A 14978-nucleotide genomic window follows, 5' to 3' on the forward strand; every position below is an offset into this window, starting at 1 on the left:
TTTTGTTTTGTTTTTTTGAGACGGGAGTTTTGCTCTTTGCCCAGGCCGGAGTATAATGGTGTGATCTCAGCTCACCACAACCTCCACCTCCTGGGTTCAAGTGATTCTCCTGCCTCAGCCTCCCTAGTAACTGGGATTACAGGCATGTGCCACCACACCCGCTAATTGTGTATTTTCTTTCTTTTTGGTAGAGACAGGTTTCTCCATGTTGGTCAGGCTGGTCTCGAACTCCCGACCTCAGGTGATCCGCCTGCTTCGGCCTCCCAAAGTGCTGGGATTACAGGTGTGAACCACCGTGCCTGGCCTCTGTCTTTTGATAATTTTAAAATTCTGTTTGGATATGTGTCTGTGTTATCTTGAATTGCTCAAAAGTGTTCAGCAGTGTAAATGTTGAACTGATGAAACTCTTTTGAACTTATTTTTCCTCCTTGGAATTACAGTTGATGTAATTGTATACATGTTTTTATTTTACATGCAGTTTATTCAGCTATTCAGATGCCTTTCTGAATATAAATGTTTTATTCAGACAACATAGTGGAAATAACATGTTAGAATCCTAAAGTTTATTTTCGGGGAGCATTTTTACCTCTTTATACAGTAGTCTATATTTGAATTGAATTTTTTGCTTCAAACACTTAGACTTTACCAGTTAGGAATCCTTGGAGAAATATACTTTTTAGGTAGAATTCAGCCTGGACCAATCTGGAACCATACTACCATATTTTACCCTATAGAACTTAGTATAAGTTGTAAGCTGTATTATTTAATACTTTTATAATCCAGAATCTTGTGTGTTTTTTTTATTTTCTAAGTACTCATAAAATAACGATGTTCATTAGATTAAACAACAACAACAACAAATTGTAGTTATCAGTGGTTTTGCAGCCTAAGCCTACTGATTCAGATCTGGGGCATTTTTGAAGTTACATTTTTGGCTCTTGTCACAGAATATGTACATACAGGAATGAGCGAGATATGTAAATAATATATATGTCCAGAGAGTAGGATTTTATTAAAAGTAGATGTTAAGGATTCACTGCAAAATTTGGACAAGATCTGAATTATAAGTACCCCTTCAGTATGCAATATTACTTTCTGTAATAATGTTATGTAACATTATTTGTTATTTGGAGTGATTCATTGGTAGCTGGGAGAAAAGGTAGTGAGATTATGTTGCAGCTGTGCTTGATTTATTTTACACTTTTGTAGAAACGCCGCCTCCTGGATATATCAGTGAAGATGGAGAAACAAGTGACCAACAGTTGAATCAAAGTATGGACACAGGTAAAAAAAAGTCTTTGAAAATTCCTCAGTTATTAGATATACATTTCTTGTTTTGTTTGAAACTCACAAAAGATGTTACTCTTAGAGAAGTTGAGAAACATACCAAAAAAGATGATCTTCTATCTTGATTTAACATATCTGAACTGCTTACCAAAGGAGTCCATGTTGTCCCTGAAAAATTAACGTATGGTACTCTGCAGAATAATTATTTTTTGATTAGAGTAAATGAAAATTTGGAAACATGCACATGCTTTTATTTTTAAGTATTTGCTTCTGTTGAAAGTTTTAGTTAACCCTATGACTAAGTATCTCTGTGATGCAAGACCATAATTACTCAAATAACAGATTTTCAGAGGAATTTGGGGGTGAAGGATGAGGAACAGCTTTTCACTGCTTTTTTTTAACCTAATAGTTAGTTTTGAATTATAGTAGATTAATTTCTTATACTTAACTATCAACTCCAAACAGTGATGAAGAAAAAAATTAAAGCTTTAAATCATGTCTTATGTAATAAAATGTATAACTCAGCAGAACTAATAAATTACCAGTGAAATCACTTTGATGTCATTGTAATTGTCCAGTTTGATTCATTTCACTCTATCTGTATCTTAACTATTGGACACCTTAATATTACAACCTGACAGATTATACCATCATCTTTGTCCACATCTCAACACTAATGCATTCTTGGTTATGATAATCTAAATTAATTTTTAAATGGATTAACGTTGGTGGGGGAGGGAGGGGTTACAATAATTCTGTTGTTTAAATCCGGTTTTTAGACTCCCAGGTAAAGAAGTTTCTGCTGTAGCTAATCATACATTTGGGTCTTTACGAGTACCAGATAACTAAGAAAGGTAGATAATCTAATGAACATTGGAAATGACATGTTATACATCTTAATGCAGATATCTTAATGCACATGGTATTTGACTTTCCACATATGTTTTACTGAAATTAGATGTCAACTTTCTTCTTGAAGCAGTAATATCTTTTTTGCCTGTGATGGACAGCTGTTACTGTGACATTTAAAAGTGAATGTTAAGAAAAGATACTGAATGTCATAAGCCACAATGAGATGCTACCTCACACCTACTAGATGGCTGTAATCAAAAAAAGGACAATAACAAATGTTGGTGAGGATGTGGAGAAATTGGAGTCCTCATATATTGCTGGTAGGAATGTTAAATGGTTCAGCACTTTGGAAAAGTTTGCTGTTCCTCAAAAAGTTAAATACAGAGTTAACATATTGTGACCAGCTATGTACCCAAGTGAATTGAAAACATGTCTACTCAAAAACTTGTACATGACCGTTTATGCAGGCGTTATTCTTAATGTTCAAAGTTAGAAACAACTCAGATGTCCATCAAATGATGAATGGATAAATAACATGAGATACGTTTCTGCAGTAGAATTATTCAGCCATGTAAAGGAATGATAGTACGGCATGAAGTGTGGCAACATGGATGGACCTTGAAAGCAGTATGTTAAGTGAAAGAAGCCAGGAAAAAAAAGGCTGCAGGGATTCTAATTAGTGCACATACACCTATTCAACAATATAACTGAAACACAGGAGGCGCAATGAGTATTGGTTATGTATGATAAATAAATCAAAGTCAAAAATGGAGAATAAACTGAATCAGCCAGCTAAAATAATTGCAGTGTTGGGGCTAACTTTGAACCCAACCTAATATTTCTGTTTCAGTGGAGCAATGTTACTGGCTTTCTGAATGACACATTTAAAATTACTGTATGGCAATGGGAATATGTGATTCATGAGATGCCAACAGTTGGTTTGGCTGCCAGCCTCTTAACCAGTATCAGTTTCTCTCTCGGGGCCATGACAAGAAACACAATTCTGACTGATGCAGGGCTCCAATTTAGAACAAAGTTGGCCACCTCTCTAACTGGTTTATACCTTCCAGAGGGAAGGACATAATTAAATTCATCTTTCATAACCTGCTGGGAAAAAAAATGGATTGAAAATTTTTTTAAAGGGCAACCAGAGGATAAATTAGGCATAATAAGTAACTATATGAACAAGTACTTGTTACTTTTTTCTTTTTCTTAAATTGAGATTTCTCTGATTAAGACTTTATTCTTCCTTTATAGTCTTGTGGACATTAGAGGTCAGGCTGGACATCGTAAGAAATTTAGAAGTTTGATTAACCTCTGTAATATTGTATAATCAGTCCCTTTTCAAGTCATGATTTTTATGAACATATTTATTCTAACAGGTATATAGAGAAATATAATAGATCGTAAGATGTGGATTTCATAACTCACAATTCAGTTTTGTATCTTCTACGTACACTGTGCTTGGTCCAAGATATACAAAGAGACTTACAGGGTATTTTTAATCTGCCTGTGTCCCAGAAGATAAAATGAGATCCTGACCTCCAATACCTCAGAATATGGCCTTGTTTGGAAGTAGCATCTTTGTAAATGTAATTATTTAAGATGAAGTCATACTGAAGTGCGATGGGCCCTAATTCCATATGACTGGTGTCTTTAAGAGATAGGGAGGAATGTGCCATATGAAGATGGAGGCAGGTAACTGGAGTTAGCACCTGCAAGCTGAGCAATTCCTAGGATAGTTGGGAAACCCAAAAGCTTAAGAGAAAGGCGTGGAACAGATTCTCCCCTTGAGCCTTTGAGAGAGCATGGCTTTGCTGACATCTTTACTTAGGACTTAGGTCTTCCAAAGCTCTGAGAAAATAAATTTCTGTTGTTTTAAACCACCCAGTTTTTGGTATTTTGTTAGAGCAAGCCCCAGGAAGCTGATACAGTGAGTATTAAGATTTTGAGAGTATCCTACGAGTATGTATATTTAATTATTTGTAAGTTATGTACAGGCACTTCATGTACATTTTAAAATATATACAAAAATTAGAAATTGAAGGATAAGATTAAATAGAAAATATGTTTTAATTTTTTCTTTTTGTAAACTAGTAGTTTTGTGTACTCCTAGACAGTGTTCACATACACTCCACTTACAAGACTACTCTTCTTAACCAAATGCATATAATCAAAATAGCGTGGTGAGACTCTGAGCTTGACTACCTGAGTTTGAAATGTTCCTCTTCCATATACTGGCTAGGTAGCCTAGTTTTTAAATCTGTAAAATAGGGACAATAATAGCGTTTAACTCATAGAGTATTAACAGGTCTTATATTTATAAGGCATCTATGTGTTCCTAACCTGTAATAAGCACTGTATGAATGTAGTTACAGAAAATGTTAGGAGGAGTTAACCATTAAGAAAAAGGAAGATAGTGGATTGCACAAAGATTTGAAGGAAAGTGAAGAATTGAGATCCAGACACAGAAGCATTTGACCTTTGTTGTTTAGGATCATCTCTATAAAATAGGAAAGTAAGATTTTTGTCAAAAATGAGGGGTCAGGTTTGACAACTTCAGGATAAAAGTCTTCATAACAATGCCTTTTCTCTGCCATGTGTTAAACAGTTTTTTATGTAGATGTATATAGCATGTCTTTCATTAGATAAATTTTTTAGTATTTTATACTTTCAGTGCTGTTATACACATTTTTGTTATTACATTTTATTTTCCAATTGTTCCTAGGATATGGGTAATATTTGCTTTTTGTATATTAATCTTTTCTTCTGTATTCTTGTTAAATTGACTTTTTGGTTCTAGAATTCTGTAGATTCTTGAGGTTTTCTGCATACACAACCATGTCATCTGTTGATAAGGACAGTTTTTCTTTTTTCTTTTTTTTTTTTTTTTGAGATGGAGTTTCACTCTTGTTGCCCAGGCTAGAGTGCAATGGCACGATCTCAGTTCATTTAACCTCCGCCTCCCAGATTTAAGCGATCCTCCCAAGTACCTGGGATTACAGGCATGCACCCCCTCACCCAGCTTATTTTTTGTATTTTTAGTAGAGATGGGGTTTCTCCATGTTGGTCAGGCTGGTCTCGAACTCCCAACCGCAGGTGATCCACCCGCCTTGGCCTCTCAAAGTGGTGGGATTACAGGCGTGAGCCACGGTGCCCGACTGACAGTTTTTCTTTTTTTCCCCTGTCTTTATGCTTTTTTCTTTTTCTGTCCTAAGACCTACAGTAAACTGTTGAAGATATAAGAATGGACATTTTTGCATTGTTCTGATTATAGGAAGAATACATTTTGCAATTCCCCCTTTAAATATGATGTTAATTGTGGATATTTTGGAGATTGTATCTGATTGAGGAAGTTCTTTTTCCTTTTTGTTCTTAATGTTTTAAGTGTGTTTTATGAATGGCTGTTGGATTTTGTCCACTGTTTTTTCTGCATTTATAAAGAGGATCATATAGTTTCATGGATTTCAGTTGTTTTATTTTTGAGAATTTTTCCATCTAAGTTTATGAGAGATTGGTCTGTAGGGTTTTTTCCCTTGTTATGTGGTCGTTAGTTTTAATATCATAAAATGTGTTGGAAAGGACTTTCTCCTGTTTTCTGAAAGTGTTTCATTAAGGTTGGCATTCTTTCTTTCTTAAATCTTTGATAGGGCTGGGCATGGTGGTTCTTGCCTGTAATCCTAGCACTTTAGGAGGCCAAGGCTGGAGAATTGCTTGAGCACAGGAGGTCAAGACCAAACTAGGCAACAAAGCAAGACCCCATCTCTAAAAAAAAAAAAAAAAATTTTTTTTAATTAGCCAGGGTTAGTGGCATTCACCTGTGGTCCCAGCTACTTTAGAGGCTAAGGTGGGAGGGTCACTTGAGCCCAGGAGGTTGAGGTTGCATTGAGCCACGTTTGTGCCACTGCACTCCAGCCTGGGCAACAGTGAGACCTTGTATTCAGAAAAAAGTATGATAGATTTTACCAGAGAAACCATCTCTTGTAGCAAAGCGTTTTTTAAACTATGGATTATTTACATTTTTAATTTTGTGTATGTATTTGATAAACTTGTATTTTGTTAGAAATGTGTTCATTTCATCGAAGTTGTAGGATTGATTAATTGAGACAGGATCTCACTTTCTTGCCCAGGCTGGAGTGCAGTGGCCTGGTTGGCTCACTGTAGCCTCAACCTCCCAGGCTCAGGCAGTCTTCCCCAGTATAGCCTCCCACAGAGCTGGGACCACAGGAACATGCTACTGAGCCTGGTTAATGTTTGTGTTTTATGTAGAGATGGGATTTCACCAGGTTGCCCAGGCTGGAAAAATTTATTGATACAAAGTTATTTCTGATATTTGTTATTCCTTTCGTGTATGTGAGATCCATTTTAAAATTTATAATGTAATTTGACTTTTTAATTTTTTATTAGAACATCTTGCAAGGGATTTATCGGTAGTCTCAAAGGACCAATTTTTTGTCTTGTTCATTTTTGTCTTTGTCTCTTTTTGTTTGTATTCATCATCTTTTTGTCTACTTTTCATTTACTGCTCTTTTTCTGTCCTCTTGTGGTATACATTTAGATCATTCGTTTATAATGTAAGCATTTAAAGCTATAATTTTCCCTCTAAGCTTTTTTTTTTTTTTTTTTTTTTTGAGACGGAGTCTCACTCTGTCGCCCAAGCTGTAGTGCAGTGGCCAGATCTCAGCTCACTGCAAGCTCCGCCTCCCGGGTTCACGCCATTCTCCTGCCTCAGCCTCCCGAGTAGCTGGGACTACAGGCGCCCGCCACCTCGCCTGGCTAGTTTTTTTTTTTTTTTTTTTTTTTGTATTTTTTAGTAGAGACGGGTTTTCACTGTGTTAGCCAGGATGGTCTCGATCTCCTGACCTTGTGATCCGCCCGCCTCGGCCTCCCCCCTCTAAGCTTTATGTTAGCTCTATATTACAAATTTTTTGTTGTTTTTTAATTATCACTTAATTATTTTCTAATTCTTCTTGATTCATGAGTTATTTAGAAGTTTGGGTTTTTCTTAGGAGTGTGAGGATTTTCTAGATACTTCATTGATTTTTAATTTAATTCTGTTATAGTCCAACATATAGTGTGTGTGACTTTAGTCCTTGGAAATTTGTGAAAATTATTTTATGCTACAATGTGTAACTTGTCTTGATAAGAGTCCCATATATAGTTGGAAAGAATGTATATACTATAGTGTTCCAAATGTCATTTAGGTTCAGGTGTTTGATGGTGTTTAAATCTTCTTAATTCTTTATGATTTTAAAAAAAATCTCCTTATTTTGTCAGTTATGATTGGTGTTAAAATCTTCAGCTCTGATTTTAGAGTCATCTGTTTCTGCCTTTATTTAGTCCTGTCAGTTTTTGCTTCATGTATCTTTAACCTCTGTAATTAGAAGATATACCTTTAGAATTACTACATCTTCCTAATGAATTTGCCCTAATTATAAAACGCATTTCATATTAACATCACCATATCTTCTTTCTTACCTCTGGTTACATGATATATTTTTAATTGTTTCAGTCTATCCGAATCTTTATATTTATGGTGTGTTTCTTGTGGCCAGCATATTTTTGGTTTCATTTCATCTAACAATTTTTGTCTTTTAGTTGGAAAATTGAGTTCACTTATATTTAGAGGAATTATTGATACTGGGTTTAGGCTACCATTTTGCAATTGTTTGTTCTCTGTAGTTTTTGTTTATCTGTTTGTTTTCCTGCCTTTTAGACTAATCAAATAATTTTTGTTTCATTCTGTTTACTCTCTTGGCTTTTTACCAATAACACTTAGTATTATTTTCTCAGTTGGCATTCTTGTGATTACATTGTACTTACCGTGTTATACCTAGAAGGTTACTTAAGTTGTAATATTTTACAATGTCATGTAAAATTTAAGAACTTTACACCACTCTGATTTCATTCATCCACTTCTGTTGTTTGTACTATTATTGACATGTATTTTACTTAACAAAAAGGTATAAACCCCAAAGTATAGTGTTATTTTTGCTGTTTTTTTTTCTTTTTTTGAGACGGAGTCTCCCTCTGTCGCCCAGTCTGGAGTGCAGTGGTGTGATCTTGGCTCACTGCAAGCTCCACCTCCTGGGTTCGTACCATTCTTCTGCCTCAGCCTCCCGAGTAGCTGGGACTACAGGTGCCTGCCACCACGCCTGGCTAACTTTCTTTTGTGGTTTTTTTTTTTTTTTTTTTGTATTTTTAGTAGAGATAGGGTTTCACCATGTTAGCCAGGATGGTCTCGATCTCCTGACATCATCGTGATCCACCCACTTCAGCCTCCCAAAGCGGTGGGATTACAGGTGTGAGCCACCACACCCGGCTATTTTTGCTTTTGCTATCAAGTTGATTTTTAAAGAAAATTAGAAGGGATAAAAAGGAATGTTTTGTATTTACTTACGTATTTACCACTTTTGCTCCTTTTTGATGCTTTTTGTTCCTTTAGCTACAGGATATTTCTTTCAGTTGTTTTAGCACCATTTTGTAGAGACTCTCCTTTCTCCATTGATTTACATTGGCTCCTTTGTTGAAAATCAAGTGATAATATGTATGTGACCCTGACTTTGGGTCTTCTTTTAATCCAATTAAATGAATTTTTCATTTCAGATCATTTATTTTTTAGCTATATAATTTCTGTTTTAAAGTCTTTGATAATTTATATCCAGTTAATATGTAACATGGCCTGCTTTTGTTGACTGTTTTATGTCTTGATTATGGGTCATTCTTCCCCCCTCCATCTTTGAATATCTCTTGTTTTTTAATTGGATAGTGGGTGTTGTATATAAAATAATATTTGAGGCTAAAATAGATACACTTTCTTTGGAAAGACCAACTCTTTTCTCTCTCCAGTTGCTAAGTTGAAGAGCTGATCCTTTCCTTGCCCTTAGGATTTGAGTTGAAAAGGTGATAATTTGGTGCTTTAATATCACATCACTCAGGTTTCAAGGAGGGTCAGTTCCCTACCTTATCAGGACTTTCAGATATGAATATGGCAAGACTGCATATTCTCATTTCTTTCTAGCCTTGCCCAAGACTTCCTATGCTACTATGTACTCAGCTAAAGACATGGGTTGGAACCGACTGGTGAAGAGGAGCTCTGTGCTTGCAGCTTCTTAGATTCCCGTCATCTGTGCATGGCCTTCTGAAATTTTAGTTGGCTTCTCCTTTGGCAAGCTCAGTCCTTTGCCTGTGTCCTGACTTGGCAGTTGCTGTCAGTAGTAAAAGTGATTACCACTCTGTTAACCAAGGAGGAGCTCATCCCTCTCTGTAAATTAGTTCATACGGACTTACTTGGATCTATATCTGTATGATAACTTTAAAGAAAAATAGGATTTTTTTTGTTTGTTTATCCACTATTTTCTTACTATTTCAGAAGCAAAGATTTTCCCTAATGTTCTACATACTAAGTATAAGGGGAACTCTGTAGGAGTTTCTAATAAAAACAAAAGCAGCCTTTTTTCTCATTATGAACAGAATTATGCTCATAGAAAATTTGGAAATATATAAAACCTAAGATACTATCACATTGGGGATTAAGTTTTTTAAAGCAAGAAATGAGAAAATGGTCATTCATGCATTATATATTTCATAAGCTGAATTTGACAATTATAATGTTGTATCACTTTGGCAGGGAAGCTTAATCTCTTATTTCTACCATTATTCTATGTCACATAAAAGTTAAACAGTGTTCTACACATAAGATTATGATACAGCATTTCAAATTATACAACAAATGGATGTTCATTATAAAAAATTAGGCAGCATAGGCAAAACAGGAAAACTTAAGCATTACATATAATTGCATCTAGCAAAAAATTAAAATTTTAAAAGGTTCAACTTTTACCAGAAATTAAAAACACAATGCTGTCACGAACCTATTAAAAAATAGCTAGAAAATGTCAGAGAAATTCAGTAGGATGTCAGATTCTAGAGTTCCTGTTCTTTAGTACACTGTATCTCTGGCTGGTTTTAGGTGACATGGGGGAGAAATGGGTGCTTTTGATACATATTGCTGAGGGTTAGAATATGACTAGTAATCATATTTGGGATAAGGTTGAAGAAGCAACCCAGGATGATTCCCAGTTTTCTGGAAGATTTGTGAACACTTTGGTCTGTATTCAGTAAATTAGACTTTTTAAAGCATACATTTTTCTTGTGTATGTTTAAGGTATATAACATGATATTTGGTGTATGTCATGAAGTGGTTATTGTAGTCAACTAAATCCATCATCTCACATAGTTACCTTTTTATGTGTGTGATAAGAGCACCTAAAATCGACTCAGTACATTTCCAGTATACAACACAATATTGTAACTGTAGTCCTCAGGTTGTACATTAGATCTCTGGGCATATCTTACATATCTGCAACTTTATACCTTTTGACCTATAGTCCCCCTGTTTTTCCCCCAACCTGTAATCTCCATTTTATTATTTTCTATGTATTTGGTTTTAAAAAAAAAAACCCCACATATGAGATTATGTCATGTTTCTTATTCTGTGTCTACCTCATTTCCCTTAGCATAGTGTCTTCCAGATTCATCCATGCCAAAAGTGTTAGGATCTCCCTTTTTAAGGCAGAATAACATTCAATTGTGTGTATAACCCACCATTTGTTTATTCATTCATCTGTTGATGGGACACTTGGGTTGTTTTCTGTATCTTTGCTATTGTGAATAAAAGCAGCAAGAGAAAAAGCAGCGTGCCACATAACAAGGGAGTCTTCATTAGTCAGTCAGATTTTTCAGCAGAAAAGTTTGCAGGCCAGGAGAGATGGGTGGTGTATTTAAAGTGCTGAAAGAATTAAAAAACAAAGAAATTAGCTGGATGTGTTGGTGTGCACCTGTGGTCCCAGCTGCTTAGGAGGCTGAAGTGGGAAAATTGCTTGAGCCTAGGAGGTGGAGATTGTAATAGTAAGCCAAGATTGTGCCACTGCCCTCCAACCTGGGTGACAGAGTGAGACCTCGTCTAAAAAAAAAGTACCCCCTGCCAACCGAGAATACTATAACCAGTAAAACTGTCCTTCAAGAATGAAGGAGAAATAAAAAATTTCTCAGACAAACAAAAGCTGAGGGAGTTCATCAGTGCTGGTGTGATGAGGATGGGGAGCAACAGGCATACTCATTTATTGCTGGTCAGAATGAAAAATGGTATAGCCACTTTGGAAGATAGTTTGGTGATTTCTTACAAAACTAACCATATTCTTACCATACGGTTTAGCAGTCTTGCTTCTCCTTGGTATTTACCCAAATGAATTGAAAACTTAGGTCTACACAAAAACCCACAAATGGATGTTCATAGTAGCTTTATTTATAATTTCCAAAACTTGGAAGCAACCAATATGTCTTTAATAGGTGACTAGATAAATAAACTGATACATCCAAGTAATGTACAATAGGTCCTCAAGTAATGTCATTTTGTTACAATGTTGATGATTGGGGAAATTTGGTTTTGTTGTACAGTTATTTTGCTTAAGTTGTTTTCCAAAAAACCTATGGAAGATGTTAAATGAAGACTTACTATATATGAATGACATTCTGGAGAAGGCAGAACTATGGAGACAGTAGAAAGATAAGTGGTTACTGAGGCTTTGTGGGAGGAAAAGAGGACTAGGTAGAGCACAGGGCATTTTTAGGGCAGTGAAACTACTCTGTTTGATACTGTAAATGGACACACATCATTATACTTTTGTCAAAACCCAGAAAATGTAACATAGTGAGCCCTAATGTAAATTATGGACTTTTGGTAATAATGTGGTATAGGTTCATTATTATAACAAATGGACCATTGTAGTTTGCGGATGTCGATAGGGAATTTGGGGAAGCAGGGCTGGGGTCATGTGGGAGCTCTTTGTATGAAACTTCTGTTCAGTTTTGCCGTGATCTTGAAACTACTCTAAAAAATAGTCTATTTTTAAAATTAAAACAGTTTTAACAGATTTTTTTAAAAAAAATCCTGGATATTTGCAAATAGATGACAAGTCTAAGAACTGATTTTTAAGTTTAAAAACTTACAAATCAAGAAGAAAAAGATAGTTAATAGAATTGGCTAAAAGAACAGGAATACACTATTTACAACAAAAACAAGATATTAAAAAATTGTTTCCTTAAAACCTATCATATTGGCAGATGTCAACATGTAGTGACACAGTGTGAAGAAACACTAGCTTTTAAATTCTTGGTGAGATGAAACATTTTTGAGAGGGTATTTTGGCACTTATAAAAGTTTAACACGTTTCATTTGACATTTGTTAATTTGTCAAAGGTTTGACAAATGTATCCCACAAATATCTGTAAGTTTGTATGCGAAGATACATGCACAGGGATTTCTCTAGATGGTTTAGCTGTAAGTAGACACTGCTAATTCACACTGGATCTCAAATAGGATATTTATATTTCTCCTAAGTGGAAGACCTGTGGTAGGCGAGACTTCAGTAACAGCATTTATGTATGAATAATTCATAGGCTAATCATCAGTTACTTGCCTCTGGTTTTTTTTTTTTTTTTTTAATTTTTTTTAAAGGCTTCTATTAATTGCTAGCTTATTTTAAGTTTGTAAAATTTGTCTTTTTTGTAATCTGTAATTCTAACTTATCCCATCTGACTGAACGCCTATTAATTTAAATGATCCTAGTGGTCATTTCTAAGTATTTAATAGAGGAGTAAACAGTTAAAAGATATTAATAATTGTGCAGTTTCCTCCATTTCTAATAGTGCCTTTGTTTATTTTATATTGGCTTCAGGAAACAGCAGTGAATTTTAGCTTATTGTTCCAAATATATTTTGACCTTTCCTAGTTGTACCTGTTGTGACTTGCCAATAGATTTTTCAAACTGAGAAAAAAGGAACATAATTATGTTGTGGAAGACTGTTCTGTCTTGTAAAAAATAAGCATCTCTTCTCTGTTTCTGATTCATTTATTTATCTAGGGCTGCTGTTTCACCTTTATTGCCTGGTGTTTTATGTCATGGTTATAATGGTGTATGGTAGGGAGGAGGTATGTAAGACAGTCTGACCTATCTTACTCTTTTTTTTCTTTTGAGACAGAGTCTCGCTCTGTTGCCCAGGCTGGAGTGCAGTGGGATGTCCTTACCTCACTGCAGCCCCCACCTCCTGGATTCAAGCGATTCTTCTGCCTTAGCCTTCCGAGTAGCTGGGATTACAGGTGTGCACCACCATGCCCGACTAAGTTTTGTGTTTTCAGTAGAGATGGGGTTTCACTGTGTTGGCCAGGCTGGTCTCAAACTCCTGACCTTGTGATCCACCCACCTCAGTCTCCCAAAGTGCTGGGATTACAGGTGTGAGCCACCATGCCTGGCCTGACCTATCTTGTTCTACAGTTATGCTCTTGGTGTACATTTGAAGCTTGGGTCATGCTCTTTTAGATAACTTTCCCTAAACGTGTAGAGAATGATGATCATAAAACATTTTTTATATTTTTAATAAGATTATTTAACAACACTTACAGCAAATGTGTTTTAAAATTGAGTTGCATGGAATTGAGTAGACTAGTCGCACCTTGATTTTTCATATGTTGTCTCTGGTGGTTCTTATTTTGTATATTTGTGCCCCCTTACTTTCTTGATTAGATTTAGCCTGTTTACCCAGAAGAAAAAACATCATTTTCTAAGAAAGTGTAATTTACCAAAACTGACTCCAGAAAATAGAGCTATCTGAACAAGTCACCCTTCATAGAATAATGTCTCATAGTAAGCCCTAGAAAGTTACTAACTATAAATAATTTCACAGAAGAATTCTACCAAACTTTTGAAGAATATGCTGTTATAATACTGTTTAAACCTTTTCAGAGGATAAAATTGCTAGATTGTAATAACATTAACCACAGAGCCTTACAAACATAGCACTCATGTAAATCTTCGGGCTCATATTGCTTGAGACTATTGATGCAAAAATCCTAAATAAATATTTTATTGCTATCAGCCTCAAAGCCAATGCCATGCTTAATGGGAAAAATGGTAGAAACATTACTCTAAAAGTCAAGAGTAAGATACCTACCATCATCACTGTTTTATCCCAAAGTGTGACAGTAACCCAAAGATGATTGATAAATCATGTAGAAGGGTTTTTTTTTTAGTGCTACATGATCAAAATTAGGATTAAGAGTCATAAAACCAATGACTAAATATTTGTAACTCATACCATAAGAAGTCTCATATCCCTAATATGTATAAAGAGCTTTTGAACGGTCAGTAAGAAAATGATCAACATCACAGAAAAAAAAAAAAAAAAAAAAGAACAGGCTATTACAGAAAGGAAATACAATATAAACGGGTAAAGCTACTCAAAATTAAAACTGTACTTGTGACCATGTTTTCATCTAGAAGCAATAACACCACAGGTATCCGTTTACTGTGTTCTGACTGGGAATGTAAACTGGTACAACCTTGATGAATGATAATTTTACCCAAATCTATCAAAATTGCAAGTGCACAAACTTTTCGACCTGGCAGTTTCTTTAAGAATGTGTCCTTCAGATGTGATTGGAAGCATGCAGAATGGTCAAGATTAGTTATTGCAATCTTAAAGCATTGGTTCTTGTAGCAAAAGATTGAAAATAGCCTAAATATCCATCAGTATGGGATCCCAATGTTATGTATCTAATAACACATTGTGAACAATCTGGTAGAATAATATAGAAGATTAAAAATGGTTACCACTTGTGTATGAAAAGAAAGGACACAGAACAAAAATGTATTTGCTTATGTGGTTCATAGAATATTTTGGAAAGATACCCAAGGAACTGTCAACATTAGATATCTTTGGGAAGGTGAACTGGTGGGCTGGAAGCCAAAACTGTCGCACCTTTTATACAGGAACCCCCC

At 35.3% G+C, this 14978-nt stretch overlaps 1 protein-coding gene across 5 annotated transcripts in view; it reads left to right on the top strand.

The window, feature by feature from the left end:
- Window positions 1-14978, top strand: part of SMAD2 (SMAD family member 2) — a 94895-nt gene that overhangs the window by 63044 nt on the left and 16873 nt on the right. For all 5 annotated transcript variants that reach the window (XM_023207590.1, XM_023207593.1, XM_023207591.1 and 2 more), the window contains one exon: window positions 1210-1284. In XM_023207590.1, the coding sequence (XP_023063358.1) occupies window positions 1210-1284 (75 nt within the window). The remainder of the gene's footprint in view (window positions 1-1209; window positions 1285-14978) is intronic.

This window comes from Piliocolobus tephrosceles, chromosome 18 (assembly GCF_002776525.5).
Source record: "Piliocolobus tephrosceles isolate RC106 chromosome 18, ASM277652v3, whole genome shotgun sequence".
Taxonomy (NCBI): Eukaryota; Metazoa; Chordata; class Mammalia; order Primates; family Cercopithecidae; genus Piliocolobus; species Piliocolobus tephrosceles.